This window comes from Symphalangus syndactylus, chromosome 3 (assembly GCF_028878055.3).
Source record: "Symphalangus syndactylus isolate Jambi chromosome 3, NHGRI_mSymSyn1-v2.1_pri, whole genome shotgun sequence".
Lineage (NCBI taxonomy): Eukaryota > Metazoa > Chordata > Mammalia > Primates > Hylobatidae > Symphalangus > Symphalangus syndactylus.
The window spans coordinates 125,400,238-125,424,857 of record NC_072425.2 but is presented as its reverse complement, the minus strand read 5'-3'; the positions used below and the strand labels follow the sequence as shown (position 1 = coordinate 125,424,857).

The following is a 24,620-nucleotide window of genomic DNA, read 5'->3' as shown; positions in this document are numbered from 1 at the left end:
AAGCAGGGAGACAGATAGGGGCTTGTGTTAGTCAGTTCTCACGCTGCTATGAAGGCATACCTGAGACTGGGTAATTTATAAAGGAAAGAGATTTGATTGACTCACAGTTACGCATGGCTGGGGAGGCCTCAGGAAACTTACAAGTATAGTGGGAAGGGAAAGCAAACACATCCTTTTTCACATGGCGGCAGGAGAGAGAAATGCCGAGTGAAGTGGGGTAAACCCCTTATAAACCATAAGATCTCCTGAGAACTCATTCACTATCATAAGAACAGCATAGGGAAACCACACCTCCCACGAGGTCCCACCCCCCAACACGTGGGGATTACAATTCAGAATACAATTCAAGATGAGATTTTGGGTGGGGACACAACCAAACCATATCAGGGCTCCAGCAGACATCCAGGTGAAAGATGGTGGTGGCTTGGGCCAGGGAGGTGGCTATGGAGATACTTGCTAGACTGCAAGCTCCAGAAAGGTGAGAATCTTTGTCTCTTTTGTACACTAATATATTCCAAGCTGCTAGAACAGTGTATGATATATAGTAAATGCTCAATAAATGTTAGTTGAATCAATAAATGGTCATTTTCTGAAATTAGACTAGAATCCAGGTTTAAGATAAATAAAAGTATAAGCTGTTCATGTATGCTGGAATAGTATGCGTTATTCAGATTTGGAATAGTATGTGTTTTTAGACATTTTAATAAAGAACATGCAATATTCTTGCAATTGTGTGGCCTAAACCATGGCATCAGCCAGTGCATTCAGTGCAGTATGAGAGGTAGCCGGGTGACGACAGGCAGTGAGCCTTGCCCAGTGCACTCCGCTTGTCTTGAGCTTGCCATCTAAGCTGTGTTTGTGAACATCTGCCCTGTAGTTTGTTTTCTCATGATCATGCTGTTGATTTAAGTACGACATAGAAATCTGGGAGTGGATCTGTTGGGCCTTTGCCAAATAGCTGATGCTTTTGAGTTTCTTTACAGGGTAAGGAAAACTGAGGATGATTCCCTCTCTTTTTTTGGAGGGGGAGACAGGGTCTCACTCTGTCACCCAAGGCTGGAGTGCAGTGGCACGATCTTGGCTCACTGCAACCTCTGCCTCTTGGCTTCAAGTGATTCTCCTGCCTCAGCCAGCCAAGTACCTGGAACTACAGGAGGGTGCCACCACACCCGGCTAATTTTTCTGTATCTTTAGTAGATACGGGGTTTCACCATGTTGGCCAAGCTGGTCTCAAACTCCTGACATCAAGTGATTCACCTACCTTGGCCTCCTTAAGTGCTGGGATTACAGGCCTGAGCCACTGTGCCCGGCCATGATTCTCTTTATTACCACAGATCTCTTTTTTGTTGGGAGTAATGATACATAATTCCCACCCTCCAACTCCATTATCCCTCCACCACCTTTACCACCCATCCTGCACATTTCACAGGTCACAATGACAGTGTTTCATTTGTTCCAGGCACATGCATTCCATGCATTAACTCTAGTAATCCTCACAAAAGCTCCAGGAGATATTATTACTCTTACCTCCACCTTACAAATGTGCAAACTGAGGCACAGAGAGGTTAAAATCACACCCAGTTAATAAAGTTCAGAGCGGCTGGGCATGGTGGCTCACATCTGTAATCCCAGCACTTTGGGAGGCTGAGGCAAGAGGATCACTTGAGGACAGGAGTTCAAGACTGGCCTGGCCAACATGGCGAAACACCATCTCTACAAAAATTAGCTGGGCGTGGTGGCGCATGCCTGTAATCCCAGCTACTCAGGAGGCTGAGGCAGGAGAATCACTTGAACCCAGGAGGCAGAGGTTGCAGTGAGCTGAAATCACGCCACTGCACTTCAGCCTGTGCAACAGAGCAAGACCCTGTCTCAAAAAAAAAAAAAAAAAAAAAAGGTCAGGGGCCACATTCATCCCAGGAAGTCTGATTTCAATTTAGCCTCTCAGTATTTTAATTTCTTCATTGGTAAAATAGGGATAATATTATCTACCTTCATAAGGGTTCTTATGAAGATTAAATTAGTTAATATGTGTAACGTGCCTGGCCCAGGGCAAGCACTTGGTAACTGTTAGCTATGATTAGCTTTCCAGTATTATTCCTATGGAAAAATTACTTTTTACACACATGATTTTAATTTGTGTACAGGATCACATCTTGCACTTATGTCAAATATCAACTGAACTGCTTCACAATAATGGCAGAATAAGTTGGTAGACCTCATTTATTATCCCCTAGATTGAGCAAATATATATTGATCGACCATGAGTCTGGGACCATGCTAGGCCCTGGGGATACCAAAACAAATGAGACACAGCACCTGTCTTCAAGGAGCTGACAGCCTGGTGACACAACCAAATAGGCACATGACAAGTTATTCAATGTAATTTGGTAAATACAGAAGTGACAGTGGGTGATTTCCGAGTTGACTCAGGTGAAAGGTATAAATTCAAAAAGGGATCATGTAAACCTAGGAAGACAGAAGAGCTCTGATGAGCTACAAGAGGGACTGACACTTAAACCCTAAGTCTGACCTCAGGGTGGACAGCTAGGCTTTTCTACAGCACCTTCTTGAGGGTGCCTATTGGTAAAGGGCGACTGTTGGTGAGAGACCAATCACTGTGATCTGAACCATTACACATCCTTATTGTTACTTAGATAACTTATCTTTTCCTTCTGTTGTGAGTTTGTGTTCTGTAAAAAGAAACATCCAGAAAGGTTGCAATGGTCAATTTATTTTATTTTATTTTTTTTAGATAGAGTCTCATTCTGTTGCCCAAGCTGGAGTGCGGTGGCATGATCTCCGCTCACTGCAACCTTTGCCTCCCCAGTTCAAGCGATTCTCCTGCCTCAGCCTCCCCAGGTAGCTGGGATTACAGGCACCCGCCATTACACATAGCTAATTTTTTTGTATTTTTTGTAGAGACGGGGTTTCACCATGTTGGCCAGGCTGGTTTCAAACTCCTGTCCTCAAGTGATCCGCCCACCTCGGCCTCTCAAAGTGCTGGGAATACAGGCACGAGCCACTGCACCCGGCCTTTTTTTCTTCTTTCCTTTCACCCAGGCTGGAGTGCAGTGGCACGATCTCAGCTCCCTGCAGCCTTGACCTCCTGAGCTCAGATTCTCCCACCTCAGCCTCTTGAATAGCTGGGATTACAGGCACGCACTAGTACGCCCAGCTAGTTTTGTTCGTTTGTTTGGGGTTTTTTGTAGAGACGGAGTCTCAGTACGTTGCTGGTCTCAAAACTCCTGGGCTCAAGCAATCCTCCTACCTTGGCCTCCCGAAAGCACTGGGATTACAGACATGAGCTACCATACAATGGTTAATTTTTTAAATACAGAAAATATTGCCTTTTATACTAGAGTAGGCAGTCTCTGTCACAGCCATTTTTGGAGTTGAAGTGGGCCTTATTATCCAGCTTGGCTTAAAAGCTGGTGCCATTATTTTGTTACCTCTCTTTGAGTCCTAAAGGGCTGTTGCTGTTACTATTGTTGTTGCTTGCTTGCTTTATAAAGTTTACCACTTTTCCTTCTCTGAGCTTCCCTTCCTTCAGACTTCCGTGTATGATTTAACTTTACCCTTAGGAAAAGAACACATTTTTCAATATATTTGCTTGCTTTTTCTAATCCTTGCCCCTCCCTGAGTCTTGGCCGTGGGCTGAACCAAAGAACAGACTCTGATGTCAGGGACAAAGGCTCTCAAATAACAATCTTTCCAGAAGATCAACAGGGAGAGAGACCAGGCCCCGGATGATAAAGCTGCTGGTGCAGCCACTGAACCACAGGGCTTTCTCTTCCTTTACTCTGCCTCTTTCTGACTGGGAACACACAACAGTTGTTTTAAAGCTTTCCCGGGAGGGTGAACGATAAGAAACCTGTTACCTTTTTGAGAAGGAGTCTCGCTCTTTCACCCAGGCTGGAGTGCAGTGGCGCGATCTCCGCTGACTGCAGGCTCCGCCCCCCGGGGTTCACGCCATTCTCCTGCCTCAGCCTCCCGGGTAGCTGGGACTACAGGCGCCCGCCACCTCGCCCGGCTAATTTTTTTGTATTTTTAGTAGAGACGGGGTTTCACCGTGTTAGCCAGGATGGTCTCTATCTCCTGACCCCGTGATCCGCCCGCCTCGGCCTCCCAAAGTGCTGGAATTACAGGCGTGAGCCACTGCACCCGGCGGAAGTATCACCTTTCTAAAGTAAGAGAACAAAAGGCCACACTTTCCCCAGATGGTGAGTCTCTTGGGGCTTCAGGGTTTTGAAAAGGCTCTCGCTTGGACATCCTGATCCATCTTCCATTATGACACTGGCCCGACGTTTAAGCTCTGACTCGGGATACAGTTCCTGCCTCATCCTCTCCATTTGTGCCTTTCTGTGTGTCGTGGTTGCTGGGCTGTATGACAAAATTATGTTTGGATTCCTGTGTGGGAGGAAAACTTTAATACTGCTTTGATCTGCAAATCAAGGGACAAAGTCACTTTCATAGGATTCAATGTAATTGGAAACTTTATTCTGGGGTTGGCTGATGGCTGAACTTGTAGGAGATCAAGGGACTATTTGGCAAGATGTCCTTAAAGGCTGGAGTGGAGGGTTGATAGAGATTGGGGTGCTTAGCTGCCTAGAAGGAGAACAAGGTGTAACAAGACGGTCAGGTCGGCGAAGATCAGCTGTAAAAGAAAAAAACAACAATGTGTAACAGAAGCAAGGGAGTAAGAAAAGTGAAGGAGAAATGTCAGAGATGTCAGAGAGGAGATAAACAGAAAAGTGAGAACATCCAAAAGAGGAATGGATGCCCTTGGCAAGAGGAGCTGATAAAGGGAACTATTCTGAGAAACATTTGAGATTTTTCCGACAAGAAAAGGGAAGCTATTCCTGGCTTAGGGAATTGTTTGTTTTCGAAACTTGCATAACTGCTCTCTCTTCAATCATATTTGAATTCTCATTACTGCCTGTTTAATTGGCAAAAATCACTGTAAGTTTATATCAATTGCATTGTTTCTTAGTGGGGTTAATAATACCCATAGACAATGAGATATACAGTTAGAAGAACATGGGTTTTAGACTCAGAGGCGTGTGGGTTCGTGTCTCAGTATGGCAGCTCCAGCAGAACTTCCATGTCCTCTCTGTAAATGAGGACGATACTGGAGCAGTGTTAGGGTGAGGATTGGCAATAAGAACTGCAAAGTCCGGCAGATGGCAAGAGCTCAATTCATATCATCGGTTATTATTTTTTATTGGTATGATTTCACCCGAAGACAGGGTGTTTGGCCAGATTATATCTGGAGACCTCTTTCAGCTTTGTAAGATTTGTCAATGATTTGGATGTGATGGAGGAGTGTTGAGGCTTTTCTGACCATAGATTTTAGACTAGAAGGTATCTTCAAGATAACCTTATCTGTATCCATGTTTTTTTCAATTTGTACATAACAAACCATGCCAGAATTTATTTTTATTTTTATTTTTTATTTATTTTTTTATTTTTTTTGAGATGAAGTCTCACTCTGTTGCCCAGGCTGGAGTGCAGTGGCACAATCTTGGCTCACTGCAACCTCTGCCTCCCAGGTTCAGGCGATTCTCCTGCCTCAGCCTCCCGAGTAGCTGGGATTACAAGCGTGCACCACCAGGCCCAGCTAATTTTTATATTTTTAGTAGAGACAGAGTTTCTCCATGTTAGCTAGGCTGGTCTCAAACTCCTGGCCTCAAATGATCTGCCTGCCTCAGCCTCCCAAAGTGCTGGGATTTCAGGTGTGAGCCCCTGCTCCCAGTCTCACCCCAAAATTTAAAGGCTTAAAACTGCTTCTGTTTATTAGCTTACCATTCTGCGGGCTAGACATTTGGGTTGGACTCAGCTGGGTGGGTTGCTGGGGATCACTCATTGGGCACCACTATGGCAGCTTGGCCGGGTCTGGATGGTCTAAGATGCCTTCACCCACATGTTGAGTAGTTGGCAATGGCTCTCTGCTGGGCCTATTTCTGTGTATGGTCTCATCCTCAAGGAGACTAACCCAGACTTCCTTATACAGAAGTCTCAAGGTCCCAAGAGGAAGAGAGCAGAAGCTGTAAGATCCATTGAGGCCTGTACTCAGAAGTCTCAGTTTCACTTCCACCATATTCTATTGGTCTTAGCAAGTGCAAGTCTGGCCCAGATTCCAGAAGGAGGTGAAAGGAGGTGCCTTTTAACAGCAGTTGTCCTGGGTCAGTCTTACTCCAAAGGCCAGAACAATTTCTGTTTTGCTTCCTTGGTAATAGTAAACACATTGCCATCACTGACTACCCGAACCTTGAATTTTCTGGCTGTTGACTGTACCTGTTCATCCACTTTTCTGACAACCACTAAGAAAGAGGTAAAAGAGACCCTGCCTCAGCCAGGCACGGTGGCTCACGCCTGTAATCTCAGCACTTTGGGAGGCCGAGGCGGGTGGATCACGAGGTCAGGAAATCGAGACCATCCTGGATAACACGGTGAAACCCCATCTCTACTAAAAATACAAAAATTAGCCCGGCGAGGTGGCGGGTGCCTGTAGTCCCAGCTACTCGGGAGGCTGAGGCAGGAGAATGGCGTGAACCTGGGAGGCGGAGCTTGCAGTGAGCCGAGATCACGCCACTGCACTCCAGCCTGGCTGACAGAGAGAGACTCCATCTCAAAAAAAAAAAAAAAAAGACCCCGCCTCTTAAGAGTGGCAAAAAGTCACATTGCCAAGGAGTGTACCTCCAGGAATGATAGGAATTGTGGAGGAATTCTTTGCAAACAATCTACCCATCACTTATTCCTCTTTGACAAGTGGGGAAAGAAAAGCTAAGAAAGTTAAATATTTGGCCAAGATCACCCATCAAGAACCTGACACTACTCCTGGGCTCTGTCTCCTATCTGATAGTAACTCAAGAATGGGCCAGGGAGGGTATCATTAACAAGGAGCAGATAAGTGGGGCCAAAGAATTACTTACAAACGACGACTGGGAGATAAATGGAGAGCTATCATTTACTGAGCACGTTCTAAATGGTTAGTCCATAATTAATTTGTCCTGGAGAAAAGATGGGCACAAAGCCTTGCTCAGAATAAAGTCAAACAAAAATGACAAGCAAAGGTCAGCAAGGACTAAGTTGGGAAAGTCAAAGAAGAGGAGGGGGAAGGGTGTCATAACTCAAGGCTGCAAGTAAAGGAAAAATAAGTTTAACTCAGGAATAGGAACATAAGAGGAGTGGTGTGTTCCAGAGGTGCTAGGGTGAGATCCAAGGCAGCATTTCGCAGACAGATTCATGTGAATGAAGCAAGGACATTTTGACTTGGAGCAGAGGGCTGGGCCTCTGGCCTAGCAAGAAAAGACCTGATTTAATTTAATCAAGTTGATCAGCCTCAGGGTAAAACAAATTAGAAGTGTAGACAACAGTCCCTTGTGATATGTTGAGTCAAGCTGGACTAATTAGGCAGGCAAGCTGTGTATTAGTAATTTCCCTGTATGTATGTCATTCTCAACCCTGAGGTTCTCATTGGCATAAAGTGGATGGTACGTCCCAATTGGCGCTGAACATATAACAAGCCCACATGGAAGAGGAAGAGCGTTGTGCAGGCTGGTTATGAAGTTGGTTGAATTCTGCTTACAAACAAATGTTATCTTTGTCAAACTGAGGCTAGAGGAAATAGAAAGTACTGTCCTCAAGTTTTATCACCACACTTCCACTTTATGTTTAGAATTTTTTCTTACTTGCTAATATTGAGCATATTTGATAGTTTTTTTTAAGTAAATGAATGAATCTAGACCACTGATTTTATCATTGTTGTGCCCCTTTTAGTAGCAGAAGCTCAGTTAACCATTGTCAATGTACAAATTATACTTCATAGGGCTCTTGGGTGTGTAGGGTTAAGAAGATGAATTACAGGTACCCAGAGAGTTTGAATTTAGACTTTTATGTCATCGTTTCCCTTCCTGGGTCACCCTTACATCAAAGGCCAAAACTATTTCTGTGTTGCTTCCTTGGTAATAGTAAACATGATGCCATTATCGACTACCTGAACCTTGAATATTCTGGCTGACAACTGTATCTGTTCATCACTTTCCTGACAGCCATCCCCAGAGTTATCCTTAAAAATATTTCTGCTTTAAAAATATTTGAATTTCTTCAAAATCTTGCCCCCTTCATGTATCTGCGTGCCACTACTGTCTCAATTTCATTTCTCGCTATCTTCAGGAAACAAATACTAGCATAAACATATCCACGGATTATTTATGTTTTACTTCCAACAGCCCTAGCCAGAGTCAGGTTTGTACAGCTCAACATTCAAAATTTAATCAAAATGAAAGTCAATCTCATCACAATAAGATGATGACGAAAAAAAGAAAAAAAAAAGTCAAAAAGTTTCTTATTTAAAATACATAAGAAAAATGAGCTGGTTTTTTAATTAAACGTTTCTTATTCCAATAAAGAACTCTGAGACACTGATTTTTTTTTTTTTTTTTTTAAAGGTAAAGTGTCACTCTGTCGCCCAGACTGGAGTGCAGTGGCACGATCTCGGCTCACTGCAACCTCCGCCTCCTGGGTTTAAGTGATTCTCCTGCCTCAGCCTTCTCAGTAGCTGGGATTACAGGCACCCGCCACCAAGCCCAGCTAATTTTGTATTTTTAGTAGAGATGGGGTGTCGCCATGTTGGCCAGGCTGGTCTTGAACTCCTGATCTCAAGTGATCCACCTGCCTTGGCCTCCAAAAGTGCTGGGATTACAGGCGTGAGCTACCGCGTGCAGCCGAGACACTGATATAAAAATTGACAAAACACACAATTGCCAAGTCACGAAGTGTAATTACTAAAACATAAGGGAAGGGTTCAAACCTTCCTGTTATCAAAGAAATGTAACATATTTTATTAAACAAAAAAATAAAGATTCTTAAAAAGAAAAATAATTACTAACAATTATAAAGAGTACCACCAAAACATTAGAAAAATTAGAATACTTGAAATAATAATACCTTGTTTTCCAAAGATGCCTAGTGGCAGACTTGTACATTGCTGGCATAAGTGATATTGGTACAGCTATTTTGGTAGTATGTATAAAGAATGACAAAAAGGGTTGGGCTCCGTGGTTCATGCCTATAATCCCAGCACTTTGGGAGGCCAAGGTGGGAGGATCACTTGAGGCCAAGAGTGAGAGACCAGCCTGGGCAACAGAGTGAGACCTCTCTACTTTTGTAGAGACCTCCATATCTACAAAAAATAAAAATATTAGCTGGGCATAGTAGCATGCAACTGTAGTCCTAGCTACTCAGGAGGCTGAGGCAGGAGGATCATTTGAACCCAGGAGTTTGAGGCTGCAGTGAGCTATGATGGCACCACTGCACTCCAGCCTGGAAAACAGAGTGAGACCCTGTCTCTAGAAAAAATAAAATTTAACTTTAAAATAATCACAAAAATGTTTAGACTCTTTGACCCAATCATTCTACTTTAGTGTCTGGCAGAGACACTGTAAAAATAGAAAATGCACGGCCAGGCACGGTGGCTCACACCTATAATCCCAGCACTTTGGGAGGCTGAGGTGGGTGGATCACAAGGTCAGGAGTTCAAGACCAGCCTGGCCAATATGGTGAAACCCCGTCTCTACTAAAAATACAAAAATTAGCTGGGCATGGTGGCACACGCCTGTAGTCCCAGCTACTCGGGAGGCTGAGGCAGGAGAATCACTTGAACCCGGGAGATGGAGGTTGCAGTGAGCCGACATTGCGCCACTGTACTCCAGCCTGGGTGATAGAGTAAGATGCCATCTCAAAAACAAAATAGAAAATGCACAATGATATTTATTACAGCAATATTTATAAAGAAAAATCTCAATGTCCTGAATCAGGAGAATATTAAATAAAGGATGGAAAACATAATATTGTGCAAATACTTAATGATTGCTCTGAAGATGAGTGATGTTAAAGGTGTTATTAAAGTTTTGGTAATGTTAAGTTTTTGCAGTGTTAACTTCTGGGTTTTTTTTTTTTTTTTTTTTTGAGACGGAGTCTCGCTCTGTCACCCAGGCTGGAGTGCAGTGGCGCGATCTCGGCTCACTGCAAGCTCCGCCTCCCAGGTTCACGCCATTCTCCTGCCTCAGCCTCTCCGAGTAGCTGGGACTACAGGCACCCGCCACCACGCCCGGCTAATTTTTTGTATTTTTAGTAGAGACGGGGTTTCACCGTGGTCTCGATCTCCTGACCTCGTGATCCGCCCGCCTCGGCCTCCCAAAGTGCTGGGATTACAAGCGTGAGCCACCGCGCCCGGCCTGGGTTTTTAAAGATTATATATGCATGATATCTGTGAGTGGCATCTTCTATGCACTTATGTAAATCAGAAGTCTAGGAATCTTCCTTGATGTGTCTCTACCCCTACTCCCCAAAACGCCGTCACTTGGGGGTCGCTTTTCACCTTAAGTCACCCTGAACACTTTCCGCTTTTCTCCAGCTTCCCCACTACCATCCTGGTCCAAGCAAACACCTCTTTCTTTTAGACCCTGCAAGTGTCCTTACTGGTCTGCCCCGCACTGGAATCTACTCTCCACCTGCAGCTAGGATGATCTTTTAAAATGCAAATCCAACGGGTCTTACCCCTGCTGAGCCATCAGTCATTGCTCCATGACCAAACACCAAATTGCGGAACCTTACCCCTAATGCTACGTTATCTAACAGTGGCCTCTCTGCTTGTCTTGGGCTTCCTCTCCATCTCCACACTCCAGCTACACTGGCCTTACTTCAGTTCCTTGCTTCTTCCTTTGGGGCACTTGTTGCTCTACAGAGGCTACCCCTCTGCCTGGAAAGCTCTCTCTCAGACCCTTCTGCCATGAGCCTTTGGCCTCATCCTTCATCCTTCATTCTTCCAGCCCTATGTCATCTCAGAGATATCTTTCCCAGTGGTGCCTCGGCCCAGGTCCCCTTGTCATATGCTCTCTTAGCAGCTATTTACTGTTTTTTTAAGACAAAATCTCACTCTGTTGCCCAGGCTGGAGTGCAGTGGCATGATCCTAGGTCACTGCAGCCTCCAACTCCTGGGCTCAAGGGATCCTCCTGCCTCAGCCTCCTGAACAGCTGAGACTACAGGAGCACACCACTGGAGCCGGCTAATTTTAAAATTTTTTGTAGAAGTGGGTTTTCGCTATGTTGGCCAGGCTGGTCTCTCACTCCTGGCCTCAATTGATCCTCCCACATTGCTTCCCAAAGCACTGGGATTACAGACAAGAGCAACCACACCCAGCCTTATTTACTTTTTTATTGTTTCCCCCCACATACACTCCCACCCCAGCAGAATTTAAATCCCATGAAGGCAGGGACTTATTCACTGCTCTTTGCCCAGGGTTCAAATATGTGTTGAGTGAATAAGCCATATTTACCACTATTTGTTACCTTATGTCAATATTGTTATTGGATTCATATCTGTCTCTCCCACTAGACTGTAATCTCTCTAGGGCGGGAGCCCTATCTGCTTTGCTTACCATTGTATGCCAGCATTTGCACCATCGGTGGCCTTCCACAAACGTGTATTGAATATTACATATATACCTCAGCATCCCAAGTAGCTGGGACCACAGGTGCAAGCAACCACACCTGGCTAACTTTTAAATTTTTCGTAGAGACAGGGTCTCACCATGTTGCCCAGGCTGGCCTCAAATTCCTGAACTCAAGCAGTCATCCTGCCTCAGCCTCCCAAAGTGCTGGGATTACTGGTGTGACCCACCACGCCCAGCCTGGATATATTTTATCACAATTGTGTAAGAAATGCAGCAGAAAAATCACACTGAAAGAGTAACATTGACTGTGTTCAGGTTATGACAATATTACTGATTTCTGTCTCCAAAAAAAAAATGGAAAAGTGACAACACAAATAAAAATTCACAAACAAAAAGAAGAAATAGTTCTATATATTGTACATAATAAAAAAGCTAAAATAAAATGAAAAATAATAAAATAAGCTAAAAATAGAAATGATACCTATAATTATTCTACTCTAAAACATCGGGTGTTTTCAATTTTTTTTTTGGTGTGCCCAAAAGGGGGATCATTTTTACACAGCTGTAATCAGAGATAAATGTTGTATTTTCATTTTCCTGCTTCATGTTTTGTCATATGCATTTTCCCAGCATTCTATGTTGTCTACATAATTGTTGTTAGCAACTACATGATGCTCAGTTAAATTAATGTTCTTGGGGTGGGGTTATTGCTGTAAGATAAATTTCCTGGAGTGGAATTCAAAGTGTTTGAGTACTTTCAGGGAAATACAGATTTCTGGCTTCATTGGCCAGAAGACAGAAAAGAAGCAGGCAGTGGTGGATATGTACACAACCGTGGAAGGAAAGCTTGAGGTACGATTAAGTGAACTGTGATTATTTTTAAAAGAGTCAGGGCTGGGCATGGTGGCTCATGCTTGTAATCTCAACACTTTGAGAAGCTGAAGCGGGAGGATCGCTTGAGGCCGGGAGTTCAAGGCAAGCCTGGGCAACAGAGTGAGATTCTGTCTTTACAAAAATTAGTCAGGGATGGTGGTCCCAGCTACTGGGGAGGCTGAAGCCAGAAGATCACTTGAGCCTAGGAGGTCAAGGCTTCAGTGAGCTATGATTGAACCACTGCACTCTAGCCTGGGCAACAGAGTGAGACGTTGTCTCTAGAAATAAATGCAAAAATAAATAAAAATTGTAAAAAGAGAGTCAATATTACATCAAGCCTGTACAGGGGAAAATGTTGCTTATATGGAACATTTCTAAGTCAAGTAGCTTGACTGTCTCCTGAAATGAGACAGATGTTTTCAGAAACAGAGAAGGGTGGTGCCAGCTTTTGGGGAACTGACAATTAGCGAGGGCTCCAAGGAAGTGGAGGTCGTGTACAAATGTGGGGCGTTAGTAAGTGAGGCGTTCATAAGTTAGAGGTAGCCAATATTGGTTAGAAGCAGATACTTAGGATCTCTTAGTCTGCTCTGTTAGTAAATGAAGTAGCAATAAAGACAGGAGTGCCAGGCATCAGAGGGCGGAAATGGCCAAAAAGGAGGCACCAATGCAAATTCTGTAAGTTGAACATGTTGATTGCTGTCTAGTGCTTTGCAAAATGCAAGTCTGGGCAGGGTGACCTCTGGCTTCTTTCTCGAATATTTTATAAAATAGCAGTATCATAGCCTCAAGCAGGAGCCTGAGTTGCAGCCATCTCAGTTCATTGCCTTTTAACTCCAAATTTGCCACTTCCCAGATATCTTGCTCATCACCTCCTTAGCAATACAAAGACCCTAACACTTGTGCTTTACAGCAGACCCTGGATAAAGGATAACAGCAGCTGAGCCACACAGAATACTTTTCCAAGCAGCAGAATCTCCCAGGGTTGAAACCCAACAACATGCCTAACTTTTTCATCAGTGCTATCTAAAAACAACCACTCTGTAAGCCTTGTCATCATGTTCTTCAAACTCCACTTTCTGTTCATTTTGCCTCCATCCAGGAACATCTCCCTCTGGATTAGGCACTTCTCATTTCCAAACAGTTCTAGGGTCATCCTTAAATAGAGCAAAATGATCTACTTTGAAAAAAGTGTTAATAAATCACAACAACCAGTGATTTAATTAAGAACTTAAAGCAGCATTTTCATCTGAAAGAGAATTGAGCAGGAAAGGGGAGGAGAGAAGAAAAAAAAAAGTAATAGGATTTCAGGCCACATATTCTGACATTATGGGGCAGACACATTTGTGCGCTGCATGGCTTTTCTGTCCGTCTCAAATTACCCCATCCCTTACTACCTTTGCATTATTAGACTTGGGCTCACTCATGGGCTTTTATGTTTTTGTGTGTAAAGAAGTTCATTATCTAAGACCATTATATTCGGCAGGGTGCGGTGGTGGCTTAAGCCTGTAATGCCAGCACTTTGGGAGGTCGAGGCAGGGGGATCACTTGAGGTCAGGAGTTCAAGACCAGCCTGGTCGACATGGCAAAACCCCATCTCTACTAAAAATACAGAAATTAGCCAGGTGTGGTGGCAGGCTCCTGTAATCCCAGCGACTCAGGAGGCTGAGGCAGGAGAATCACTTGAACCCAGGAGGCAGAGGTTGCAGTGAGCCAAGATTACACCACGCTGTCACCTGGGTGACAGAGAGAGACTCTGTCTCAAAAAATAATAATAATATTAATAAGACTGTTACATTCAATAATTTCTTTTCTGCATGTTAGCTTTTATCTTTGACCACTGGGTGGACAAGCAAGTATCCTATTTGTTACATTCACTGTCGAATCCATTGCCTACCTGGGGCCTCATAAACACTAAATTGATTAACATTGCTCAATAAACATTTAATGAATTAACAAGTGAATGAATGAGTAATCAGAACGAGAATATTCTAGTTTCTGCGTGTCATTAGAACATCTATCATTCAGTTGCATTATTAGGCCAGGTTTTAGCACGTTGCTTAATCCAGGTTGTCCTCATCAGCCTGATGATTATTTTAACTACTGGCAAAAACTTTTAGTTTGCCATCGTATTTACAAGAATACTAAAAAAGAAAAAAATACACCTAAAATACATGCATTGTTGAAAGGGAAATTCTGATTAGAGCCATTTTTTTTCTAGACTTATAGATTATGCTGCTTCTCCATTAGGTCAAGTTTAGCCCATCACATGGATTGGCCTTAGATGTGAATGAATTTAAAGAGTGCACTGAGGCTGGGCCAGGTGGCTCACTCCTGTAATCCCAGCACTTTGGGAGGCTGAGGCATGCAGATCGGTTGAACTCAGGAGTTCGAGACCAGCCTGGGCAACATGGTGAAACCCCATCTCTACTAAAAATAGAAAAAATTAGCTGGGTGTGGTGGTATGCGTCTGTGGTCTCAGCTACTTGGGAAGCTGAGGTGGGAGGATCGCTTGAGCCCAGGAGGTGGAGGTTGCAGTGAGACGAGGTTGTGCCACTGCACTCCAGCCTGGTGACAGAGTGAGACCCCCATCTCAAAAAAAAAGTACATTGATTTGAGGATGAGCTTGATGTTAAGAAAATAAATAAAGACCGCATTAATGTTTTATTTTATTTCAGCAAACTTCAGAAGACAAAGAGGGATATCAGATGGCTTCAGGGAGTGACTGGTGAATGGTTTGAAGAAATTCAAAGAAAAAAGTTTTGCAATGAAACAGATGTTAGCCAAATGTTAAAACAACCACTTACATACAGGCTAAGGAAGGAGATGGCAAAAAATGGTAAGAAAAAGATTTTAGATTTAAAGTTAATTTCTTTTTTTCTGTGGCATAGTATTGTAGATAATGGCCCAGTGGATCTCCAATGTAACCAATCCATGTTTAGAACTATTTTAAAGTCGTAAGCCACAAAAGTTTATAATACAATATACACTAAAAAAAACTGAACTGAAATTTTACTGTAATAATGTCTTGGGTTTTTTTTTTGTTTTTTTGGGTTGTTTTGAATCAGGCAAGATAGCATAGTGGGTAGGAATATAGACACTGATGTCAACAGAGGCGTGGATTCAAATCTCTGCTCTGTCTCTATTCATATGAGTCTGTTCAAGTCATTTATTCTCTGTAAACCTCAGTTGCCTCATCTTTAAATGAATACAATGATACCTACACCTCATAAGGTGGTTATGAGAATTAAGTAAAATTATGTGTATAATGTATTAAGCTGGGCAGGGGGTAGGGGGTGGCTCGCACTTGCAATCCTAGCACTTTGGGAGGCGGAGGCAGGAGAATCACTTGAGCTCAGGAGTTTGAGACCAGCCTGGGCAACATGGCGAAACCTCATCTCTACAGAAAAGTACAAAAATTAGCTGGACATAGTAGTGCCCACCTGTAGCCCCAGCTACTCTGGAGGCTGAGGCGGGAGGATCAGTTGAGCCTGGGAGGCAGAGGTTGCAGTGAGCTGAGATCATGCCACTGCACTCCAGCCTGGGCGACAGCATAAGACTGCACCTCAAAAAAATAATAATAATAAAATATTAAGCTGGAACAGGGTAAGCACTTAAATAAATGGGATGACTATGATGAAGGGGGAGGAAGAAAAAGGGGATGGGTGGAGGAAAGGAGAATCAGAGATCAGAGGAGAAGGGAAGGAAGGTGGAGGAGCTGCCACACTTCTGGAACTTTGGTAAACTCCATGAATGAGTTCTAATAAATGCCTTCTATGTAGATTAAAAGGATACTAAAACTTGCTTTCACAGGACTATTGCAAAGATAACCAAAGTGCACTAGAAACTATAAAATACTAAAATAAAGTATCTTTTTACTGGCGCAGAGTCACATTGACTGTTTTTGTGCATGTTACTAACATTAGTAACATCATGAAACATGCAAAAAGACTTCTAAACTTCTATACTGATAATATCTTGCAACTCTCATAATAAACGTATCTATGTAAAAAGACTCACAGTTCAGATTTTTTAGATCACCCCCATACATGCCCTGGTGACTTTTCCCTTGTCCTAAATTCCCCTAGTATTTATAAAGTCAGCATGTCCAAAATCATTATAATATTATGGATTTTGTTTATTTTATTCTTATTTACTTATTCATTTATTTATTTATTTTGAGATGGAGCCTTGCTCTGTCACCCAGGCTGGAGTGTAGTGGCGCGATCTTGGCTCATTGCAACTTCTGCCTCCCAGGCTCAAGTGACTCTCCTGCCTCAACCTCCTGAGTAGCTGGGATTACAGGTGTGTGCCACCACGCCTGGCTAATTTTTTTGTATTTTTAGTAGAGATGGGGTTTCTCCGTGTCGGCCAGGCTGGTCTCGAACTCTTGATCTCAGGTGATCTGCCCACCTCAGCCTCCCACAAGTACTGGGATTACAGGCATGAGCCACCATGCCTGGCCAATATTATGGATTTTGTATATGTTGATGTTGCCTTTGAATTTTTAGTACCCATATATTATCTATACATATATATTATACATAAACAGGTTGAATATCCGTTATCTGACATGTTTGGGATTAGAAGTATTTCCGATTTCAGATCTTTTTAGATTCTGAAATATTTGCATTATATAAACTGAAAAGCTGAGCATCCCAAATCCAAAAATCCCAAATCTGAAAGGCTTCAATGAGCATTTTCTTTAAGCATCATGTGGGTGCTTAAATTTTTTTGGATTTTCGGGAAATTTTGGATTTCAAGTTTTTTGGGTTTAGGATGCTCACTCTGTATATGTTACATGCAAACACATATATAAACCACGTATGTAGCAAATACATATCCACAGAGATAGATTTTGGAAAGGAATGAAGAAAAATCTAAATGGCTTAATTTCATTTTCCTTTGCTTTCTTCAGTATAAGAAGTTATGTAGTATGTATCTATCACCATGGTTTTAAGGTTCTGAAATAAAAACTTCTGAAGGACAGCATGGTTAAGCAACACGAGAATTGAATGGGGTCCCTGACTTCCTAGCTTGGGTGAGAGGAGGAACACTGTACGGAACTCTGATTCACGGTACACATGGAAAGATTCCCTACTATTTGAGTTTTCTCTATGCAGCAGAACCATCAGAGGCGCAGGAGAGATGTTGCTCTGACTCCCTTAATCCCTGAGGTCTTCATGTGAGTTTGCCTGCCCTGTTTCTCATCTGCATAGAGGGAGAAAGTGACACAAGAGCAAAGGCTTCATTCTTTCAAGTATATTTACTTGGAAGTAATTGATGCAAAATTTTTACAATTTTTTTTTTAGATCCAATAGAATTACCTACATCAAGATCTAAAAATGTAACTAATCAAAAAAAGCCAACACGTTTTTCTTCCCGGATGAGCTTCAGATCGTCATTTGCTTCCCTGTTCTCATTCAGGAAATCTGGAAAGGAGACTTCAAAGCTTCCATCGCTGGGACAGAAAGGGTGAGTTAAACTCAGGTCATGTTACGGCCCATTTGTTATCCGATATCAGAGGCCAGCAGCCTGTTTTGTGTTCAAAATGTTTAATGTTTGTTCTTAGAATTTCAATTCAATCGGTATTAAGAACAAAGGAAATGGGACTTAGCTTGCAGTGACAAAGTTCTTAGGAAACCATGAAATGTGGCTCACCTGAAATCCAACTTCTAACGAGCTGCAGAGTGCATTGGTGGTGCATTTGGTGAGTGATGGGTTAAATATTGGGAAATAGTGATTGCCAGTTTTTCCACTGCTCCAAGAGTCTGGCCTATGCCCTGGCCAGGAAGATATATTTAAATAAAAACTATTCCTTCCTTGCAGAGTATGTGTCCTGGTCACGTCCTGGTCATAAGAAGAGTTGGAGTATAAAGACTAGATGAGAGAAAATGTGAGATGAACAAAGAGACTAGAGAAAAATAGAATTCTAAAACAGAGAGAGGAAATGTAATTACTGTTATTAGAAATACTGAAGGCTGTTCCCATGTGTTTGCTCAAAATGTATAAGGTGAGGGAGGAGAAGCTTTTGGAGCAGTGGAAACTTAGTTCCAGATGGTTCCCAGTTTAGAACTGTGCAAATCAGTTCACTTGACTCATTATGTTGTTGGATTACTTTGTGAATAACAAGCAAGGCTGTGCTTAAGTGCAACTGAGCTGACTGCTAAATATTTTCGGCATGTCTTCCTGGTTGCAAAGCTTCCCACCCTCTTGAGGTGTTGGCTTGGCACGTGATGTGTTCCGTGTGCCGTCAAACCACACGGTGTATTGCAGCACTAAATAAAAGGTGTTGGAGGTCACTGTCGCTGAGAAACAAGAGGCAGCAAGCAGCTGGTGGGTCGTGTGATGAGGCTGCTGGATTTAGCAGACCACTGTCCTCCCCTCTTGGGTGAATGGAGGGTTTTTCACTTCCAGCTTTCACCCGAGGCTGTTTTTGTCTGATGAAAAAAAGAGCAGACCACAATGTAGATTTATGTGACTGTAGCTACCAGAGTCACTAGCAAGGAAATACTCTTCAAATAGGTGAGTCGTTTTTCTTTGTAAAAATTTTTGAGACACTAGTGATTCTCGCATTTGGGGGATTTAAAATTGAGAAGTGGTTCTTGCCCAGTAAATATTTATTTGAGGGAGAAAAAAATGTTTCCACTGCATGGTATAGCTAGGATTTGTGATATCATTTGTATCTTAGGTGATTTTCTTTAAGGCAGAATGTTGTATAGCTGAACCATCTAATATTAGTAAACTGGGAAAAGTTGAGGAACCTGTTAATTCTATGGGCAAGTTATTTCCAAGATAGATCCATAATCTTTATTCTGGGTATCATGTTTTTCGGTTACAGACCAAACTGGAAAAAATTAAAACTCTTGCAACATTCTGTTTAGCAAATGTCCTTCTTAGATATCAAAATACTTGCAGCTCTCTTTTAACAGGAAGAATTGAAACACAGACACAACATGCAGAAATAAAATAAATTTCGTCATTTAAGTATATTTATGTGTGTTTGGCAGTTTTCAGAACTTGTCATCTTCAAATACATTTTACTTTCAAAACATAAATGGGAATATTTAACATTTATCTTGTTATTATTATTGATATTGATAAGTATTTATTAATTCTGCTGGTGCAGAATATAATTAAAGGCACTGGGTTTTGCTCCTAAGAGGTTTCAGAAGATGAAATGTAAAAGCATGTCGTTTTTATTTTTAAATTTGAATGTGACCTAAATATTTGGATATGAATCCTATATATGGGAGAAGAAGTGTTTATTAAAGGGGGCATTGTAGTATGACAGGTGATATAAATCAGGTCATAGACTCTGAAGGGCTCTATAATCTCAGGTAGAACCTAACTTTCTTTGACAGTGTTGATCTGAAATAGAAAATCAATCTGCAAAATGGACTGTGATTCAGGAGCTCCTCCTTACCTACGAGCACCCTGGGAGGGACTGACAAATGGCCCAGGGACACACAGTCATCCTCTGCAGGCAACAGTCAGGTTTCTACTTGCTGAAGCCATCAAGGGCTTGACTGTCACACTCAGTGCTCTGGAAAACAAATCAGTAAAGCAATGTAGAGGATCTTTTGCAAATCAGAGAGAAAGAATCAACACAAGGCAAAAGCCTTCTGATCAGCACTTTAAAACGTGCTTATCAGAAACTTTTTTTCTCTCTTTTAAGCTTTGGTTCTAACTGAGAAATGCACTGGATAATAGGTAACCCTCCCCAGAAGAACATGGACTTTATCATTTCACCAGATTCACTTGTTCCCTTTAAGGCCTAGCCAATAAAAGTATATGGTATCTTCAAGCTCTGATTTCCTAATATCAGAGATAAAAAGCCATGGGAACACAGCGACTTGGTGAATTTGTAAAAATGCAAAAAGAAAGGCCAGTCGTGACGGCTCACGCCTGTAATCCCGGCACTTTGGGAGGGCAAGGTGGAAGGATCACTTGAGCCCAGGAATTATGAGACCAGCTTGAGCAACATGATGAAACCCTATCTCTACCAAAAAGATAAATTATCTGGGCATGGTGGTGGTGCGAGCGTGTAGTCCCAGCAATTTGGGAGGGTGAGGTAGGAGGATCACTTGAGCCTGGGAGGTGGAGGATACGGTGAGCCATGATCATGCCGCTGCACTCCAGCCTGGGTGACAGAGTGAAACCCTGTTTCAAAAAAAAAAAAAAAAAAAAAAAAGCAAAAAGATTTACGACTTCTGCCTCAAATATGATTTGCTCCTCTTCTCAAACATATACACTTCCCAAACTATCCCATTATGATTTTAATCCTATTTGTAAATGATTGACTCCACCCCAACCCCAGGAAAAAAGAAAAATATTTTCCATTCATGTTTTAATGTATACATTCCTAGCCAATAAATCCAAGAAAAGTATACATATATTCATGCAGCTTTCCCTCAACGTCTTCCTGCAAGTCATGTTTCCACGGGTCTTGTTCTAGCTAGTGTGTGTAACATGTGCTCAGCCCCTACCATAGAATTTCAGTAACTTCATCATCTCACAAATGCCTTCCACAGTGCATCCAATGGTGTATGTCATCAGCTTATACGTGCAGTCTTCTCAGCTGCCAAGCAGAATCTATAGTTGTTCCTTTTTGGTTCCAGACCCCCAATTATTCCAGTGATGCCCTCCCTACTACGAATAAGTGACGTGCATTGCCCTTCAGATGGAAAGAGCCTTGGTGGATCCACCTAGCTACTCTCAGGCATGTCCAAATTTGCCTGACCCATAGGGCGTACACAGCTCAGACAGTCCAGCCACAACCTCTAAATTACATAAGTAAAAAGGTCAAATTCTATTTTGGAAAATTAAAAGGGCAGATCATTTTTTTTTTTCCTGGTCTCTCTGTCCCTTGATCTCTCTCTGTTACCCCCCTTCTCTCCACCTCCCTCCCTCCTCCTTCCAAATGCCCCACTGTGTACTCTTGCTCATTGCTATTTGAGTGCCTATGTCTGAGTTGGAAGACATAGGAATCTAGGACACCTAGATTGCAGGAGAAGTCAGAGAAAGCAAGCTCCTTCTTCGGAAATGCTCCTTCTGTGAGTCCAGGCGTGGTGTCCACAGATAAATCACAGCATTGTGGTGGCAAGAGGGAGAAACAAGACAAGGGGAGTGGTTTTAAGTTTTATCCTGGGTGGCTTATGGTTCCCAGCTGGTCTGATCAATCATTATTAGAATCTCATCAGTAATTGTTAAATGAAGACAGATAATCAGGCTCCAACCTTGTGCTTTTGAAGTAAGGCACAGGGAGCTTTACTTATTTATTTTTTATTCTCCAGAATATTTGGGTGCTCATTCAAATTTGGGAACTGCTGCAGCTTAGCTTCCTCCCACTCTGGTAAGGGCTGTCAGAATTTTTGGCATGGGAAATAAAAGCCAGGTGATAGCTTTCCTTTCATTTATTTATCAAGCTTCTGTCCCACTCTGGATCAGACCCTATGTTAAGTGCGAGAAATAAAACAGTGAAATGAAAGCAAAGTCCTTGCCTGGAGGATTTCATATTCTAGTAGAGAACACCATATTGCTGCATAGGTCGGGCAGGCAGCACGCCACAGAACTTTAGGATGTGCCATTTGCATCATGACCATCATGGATTTGTACACATCTTATGGCAATTTCCAGCAAATGACAGGAAGGGGTCTTGAGAAAGGGGTGCACTTTAGAATTCACACAGGGATGCCATGTGGCCTAGCTGCATAGGTAACAGCTGGGTACAGTGACAATTACAGTAGAAGGTGGTGAGTGCTATGGTGAAGCATGATGTTCCTGCCAGGAAAACATGTAGAACCACTTAACTCAGACTAGAAGATCAAGATCCCTTCCTGGAAGAGGAGAGCTAATTTTTGAAAAACAAATAAGACTAAGCCAGGCAATTAAGAATCCAGATGCTGCACTCAGCAAAAGAAATGACATAAACCAAGGTGCAGAGAGTGGAGAAGGCAGGAATTCATCTAGGTCACTGAGGTTCAATGACCCAGTACAAGGTGAGGGCTGGTAAGAGATGGGGCAGGAGAGGTTGGCAGAGGCCACAACACAGGGGCCTTATATGTGCAATGCCATACTAAGGATCTTGGACTCATTCCTGTAGACAGTGGGGAGCCACTAATAGTTTTATTTATTTATTTATTTATTTATTTATTTATTTATTTATTTATTTTTGAGACAGAGTCTCGCTCTGTTGCCCAGGCTGGAGTACAGTGGCACGATCTTGGCTCACGGCACACCCCGCCTCCCGGGTTCATGCCATTCTCCTGCCTCAGCCTCCCGAGTAGCTGGGACTACAGAGGCCCACCACCACGCCCAGCTAATTGTTTGTGTTTTTAGTAGAGACGGGGTTTCACCGTGTTAGCCAGGTTGGTCTTGCTCTCCTGACCTTGTGATCCGCCAATACTTTTAAAATAATACCACTCGTCTTGTTTTATACACATGACAGATAAAATCACCCAAAGCCAGCTCATCTGGACAAACACTAACCTTTTGGCATATTTCCATGTGTGTACATGCATCCATTGATGGTTTTTAAACAGAGAAGTGACATAATTGGGTCTTCATTTTAGAGAGATTACTGTAGCTCAATGGTTTTCAACCAAGGGTGATTTTGTCACCCAAAGGACATTTGGCGACGTTTGAAAACATTTTTGGGTCAGATGTGGTGGCTGCCTGTAATCCCAACACTTTGGGAGGCTGAGGCGGGAGGCTCGCTTGAGGCCAGGAGTTTGAAATGAGCCTGGTCAACATAGTCAGGCTGCACCTCTACAAAACATTAAAAAATTAGCCAGGCATAATGGCACACACCTGTAGTCCTAGCTACTTAGGAGGCTGAGGCAGGAGGATTGCTTAAGCCCAGAAGGTCAAGCTTCAGTAAGCTGTGATTGTGCCATTGCACTCCAGCCTGGGCAACAGAGCAAGACCCTATCTCAATAAAAAGAAAATATTTTTGGTTTCCACAACTGAAGAGGGGAGGGTGCAACTGGGATCCAGTGAGTAGAGGCCAGGGATGCTGCTAAACATCCTACAATGCTCACAACAGATCACCACAACAAAGAAATGTCAACAGTGTAGAGACCGAGAAACTTTCCTCTAGCTGTAGTGCAACGAATAGATTTGAGGGGGCAGATTTAGGGTCAGGGAGACCAAGTAGAGATTGCTGAGATAATGGTGGCCTAAACTAAGGTAGAGGCAAAAAGGAAAACAAAAACATGGACAGATTTGTCCAAGATTAAAATGTAGGCCGGGCAAGGTGGCTCACACCTGTAATCCCAGCACTTTGGGAAGCCGGGGCAGGTGGATCACGAGGTCAGGAGTTCGAGACTAGTCTGGCCAACATGGTGAAACCCCATCTCTACTAAAAATTAGAAAAATTAGCCAGGTGTCGTGGCAGGTGCCTGTAATCTCCAATACTTGGGAGGCTGAGGCAGGAGAATCACTAGAACCCGGGAGGCAGAGGTTGTAGTGAGCTGAGATCGTACCACTGCACTCCAGCCTGAACGACAGAGCAAGAGTCCATCTCAAAAAAAAAAAAAAAATAGAATGTAGACTCATGAGAACCTAACGAATGTGGTGGGTAAGGAAGAGAGACAAGTAGAGATGAAATTTCCACTCTGACTGGGGAAACTAGGTAGATAGATGATCATGAAGAATATGAGGAAGAGCAGATGTGGTGTGGGTAAGAATGAATGCATTCATTAATTTATTCAGCAAAACTGCCTGAAGAATACCATGTGCAGCACTGCGGGACAAAACAGGCCTTGCATTCCCAGGCTGTAATCTTGTGAGGACAACAAGAAGGAAGTAGAGAAACACACACAATGCTAAGGTGGGGAAACTCCATACGCTACGGGAGCACATATGGGGGGTATGTCTCCTAGACAAAGTCCAGGTAAGGCTTCTGGAGAAAGTGACATTTCTAGTGATTCTTCAAGTATGAGATAGTCATCCAGGCAAAGAGGTGGTAGAAAAGTGTTTTAGGCAAAACAACAAAATGTGCATAGGCTCAGAGGCCTATCTGATTTTCTATGGCAGGCCGGGCTTTCATCGGCAGAGAGGATGGTCTGAGTGAAGGAAGCTTTGTTTGTTTCTGTTTTTTGCTTCATTTTGTTTAAATGGTCATACAAAGTTTTTATTTGCTAGCCTTGCTTCAAGAGAAACTGGCCAAATGATGAGGTTGATCATTATCTATTAATAGTTTCATTACAGTCCTGTGTCATTGGGTTATAAGTAAAAATCCCAGATCGAGCATGATGGCTCACGCCTGTAATCCCAGCACTTTAGGAAGTC

At 42.8% G+C, this 24,620-nt stretch overlaps 1 protein-coding gene and 1 long non-coding RNA gene across 6 annotated transcripts in view; one reads left to right on the top strand and one right to left on the bottom strand.

Moving 5' to 3' along the window:
• EXPH5 (exophilin 5) overlaps positions 1 to 24,620 on the top strand; it is an 89,033-nt gene that overhangs the window by 37,473 nt on the left and 26,940 nt on the right. For 4 of the 5 annotated variants that reach the window (XM_055273012.2, XM_055273013.2, XM_055273014.2 and 1 more), the window contains exons 2-3: positions 15,005 to 15,165; positions 17,639 to 17,801. In XM_055273012.2, the coding sequence (XP_055128987.1) occupies positions 15,005 to 15,165; positions 17,639 to 17,801 (324 nt within the window). Of the gene's footprint in view, positions 1 to 15,004; positions 15,166 to 17,638; positions 17,802 to 18,673; positions 18,852 to 24,620 lie in introns of those variants that run through there. The other variant, XM_063636470.1, reaches the window with a different exon arrangement.
• The window catches only part of LOC129479616 (uncharacterized), a 33,381-nt gene continuing 13,170 nt past the window's right edge, over positions 4,410 to 24,620 (bottom strand). Inside the window, exons 2-3 of the long non-coding RNA XR_008656735.2 lie at positions 19,753 to 19,872; positions 4,410 to 4,654 (exon numbers count right to left, since the gene is read on the bottom strand). This is a non-coding gene — a long non-coding RNA (uncharacterized lncRNA). The remainder of the gene's footprint in view (positions 4,655 to 19,752; positions 19,873 to 24,620) is intronic.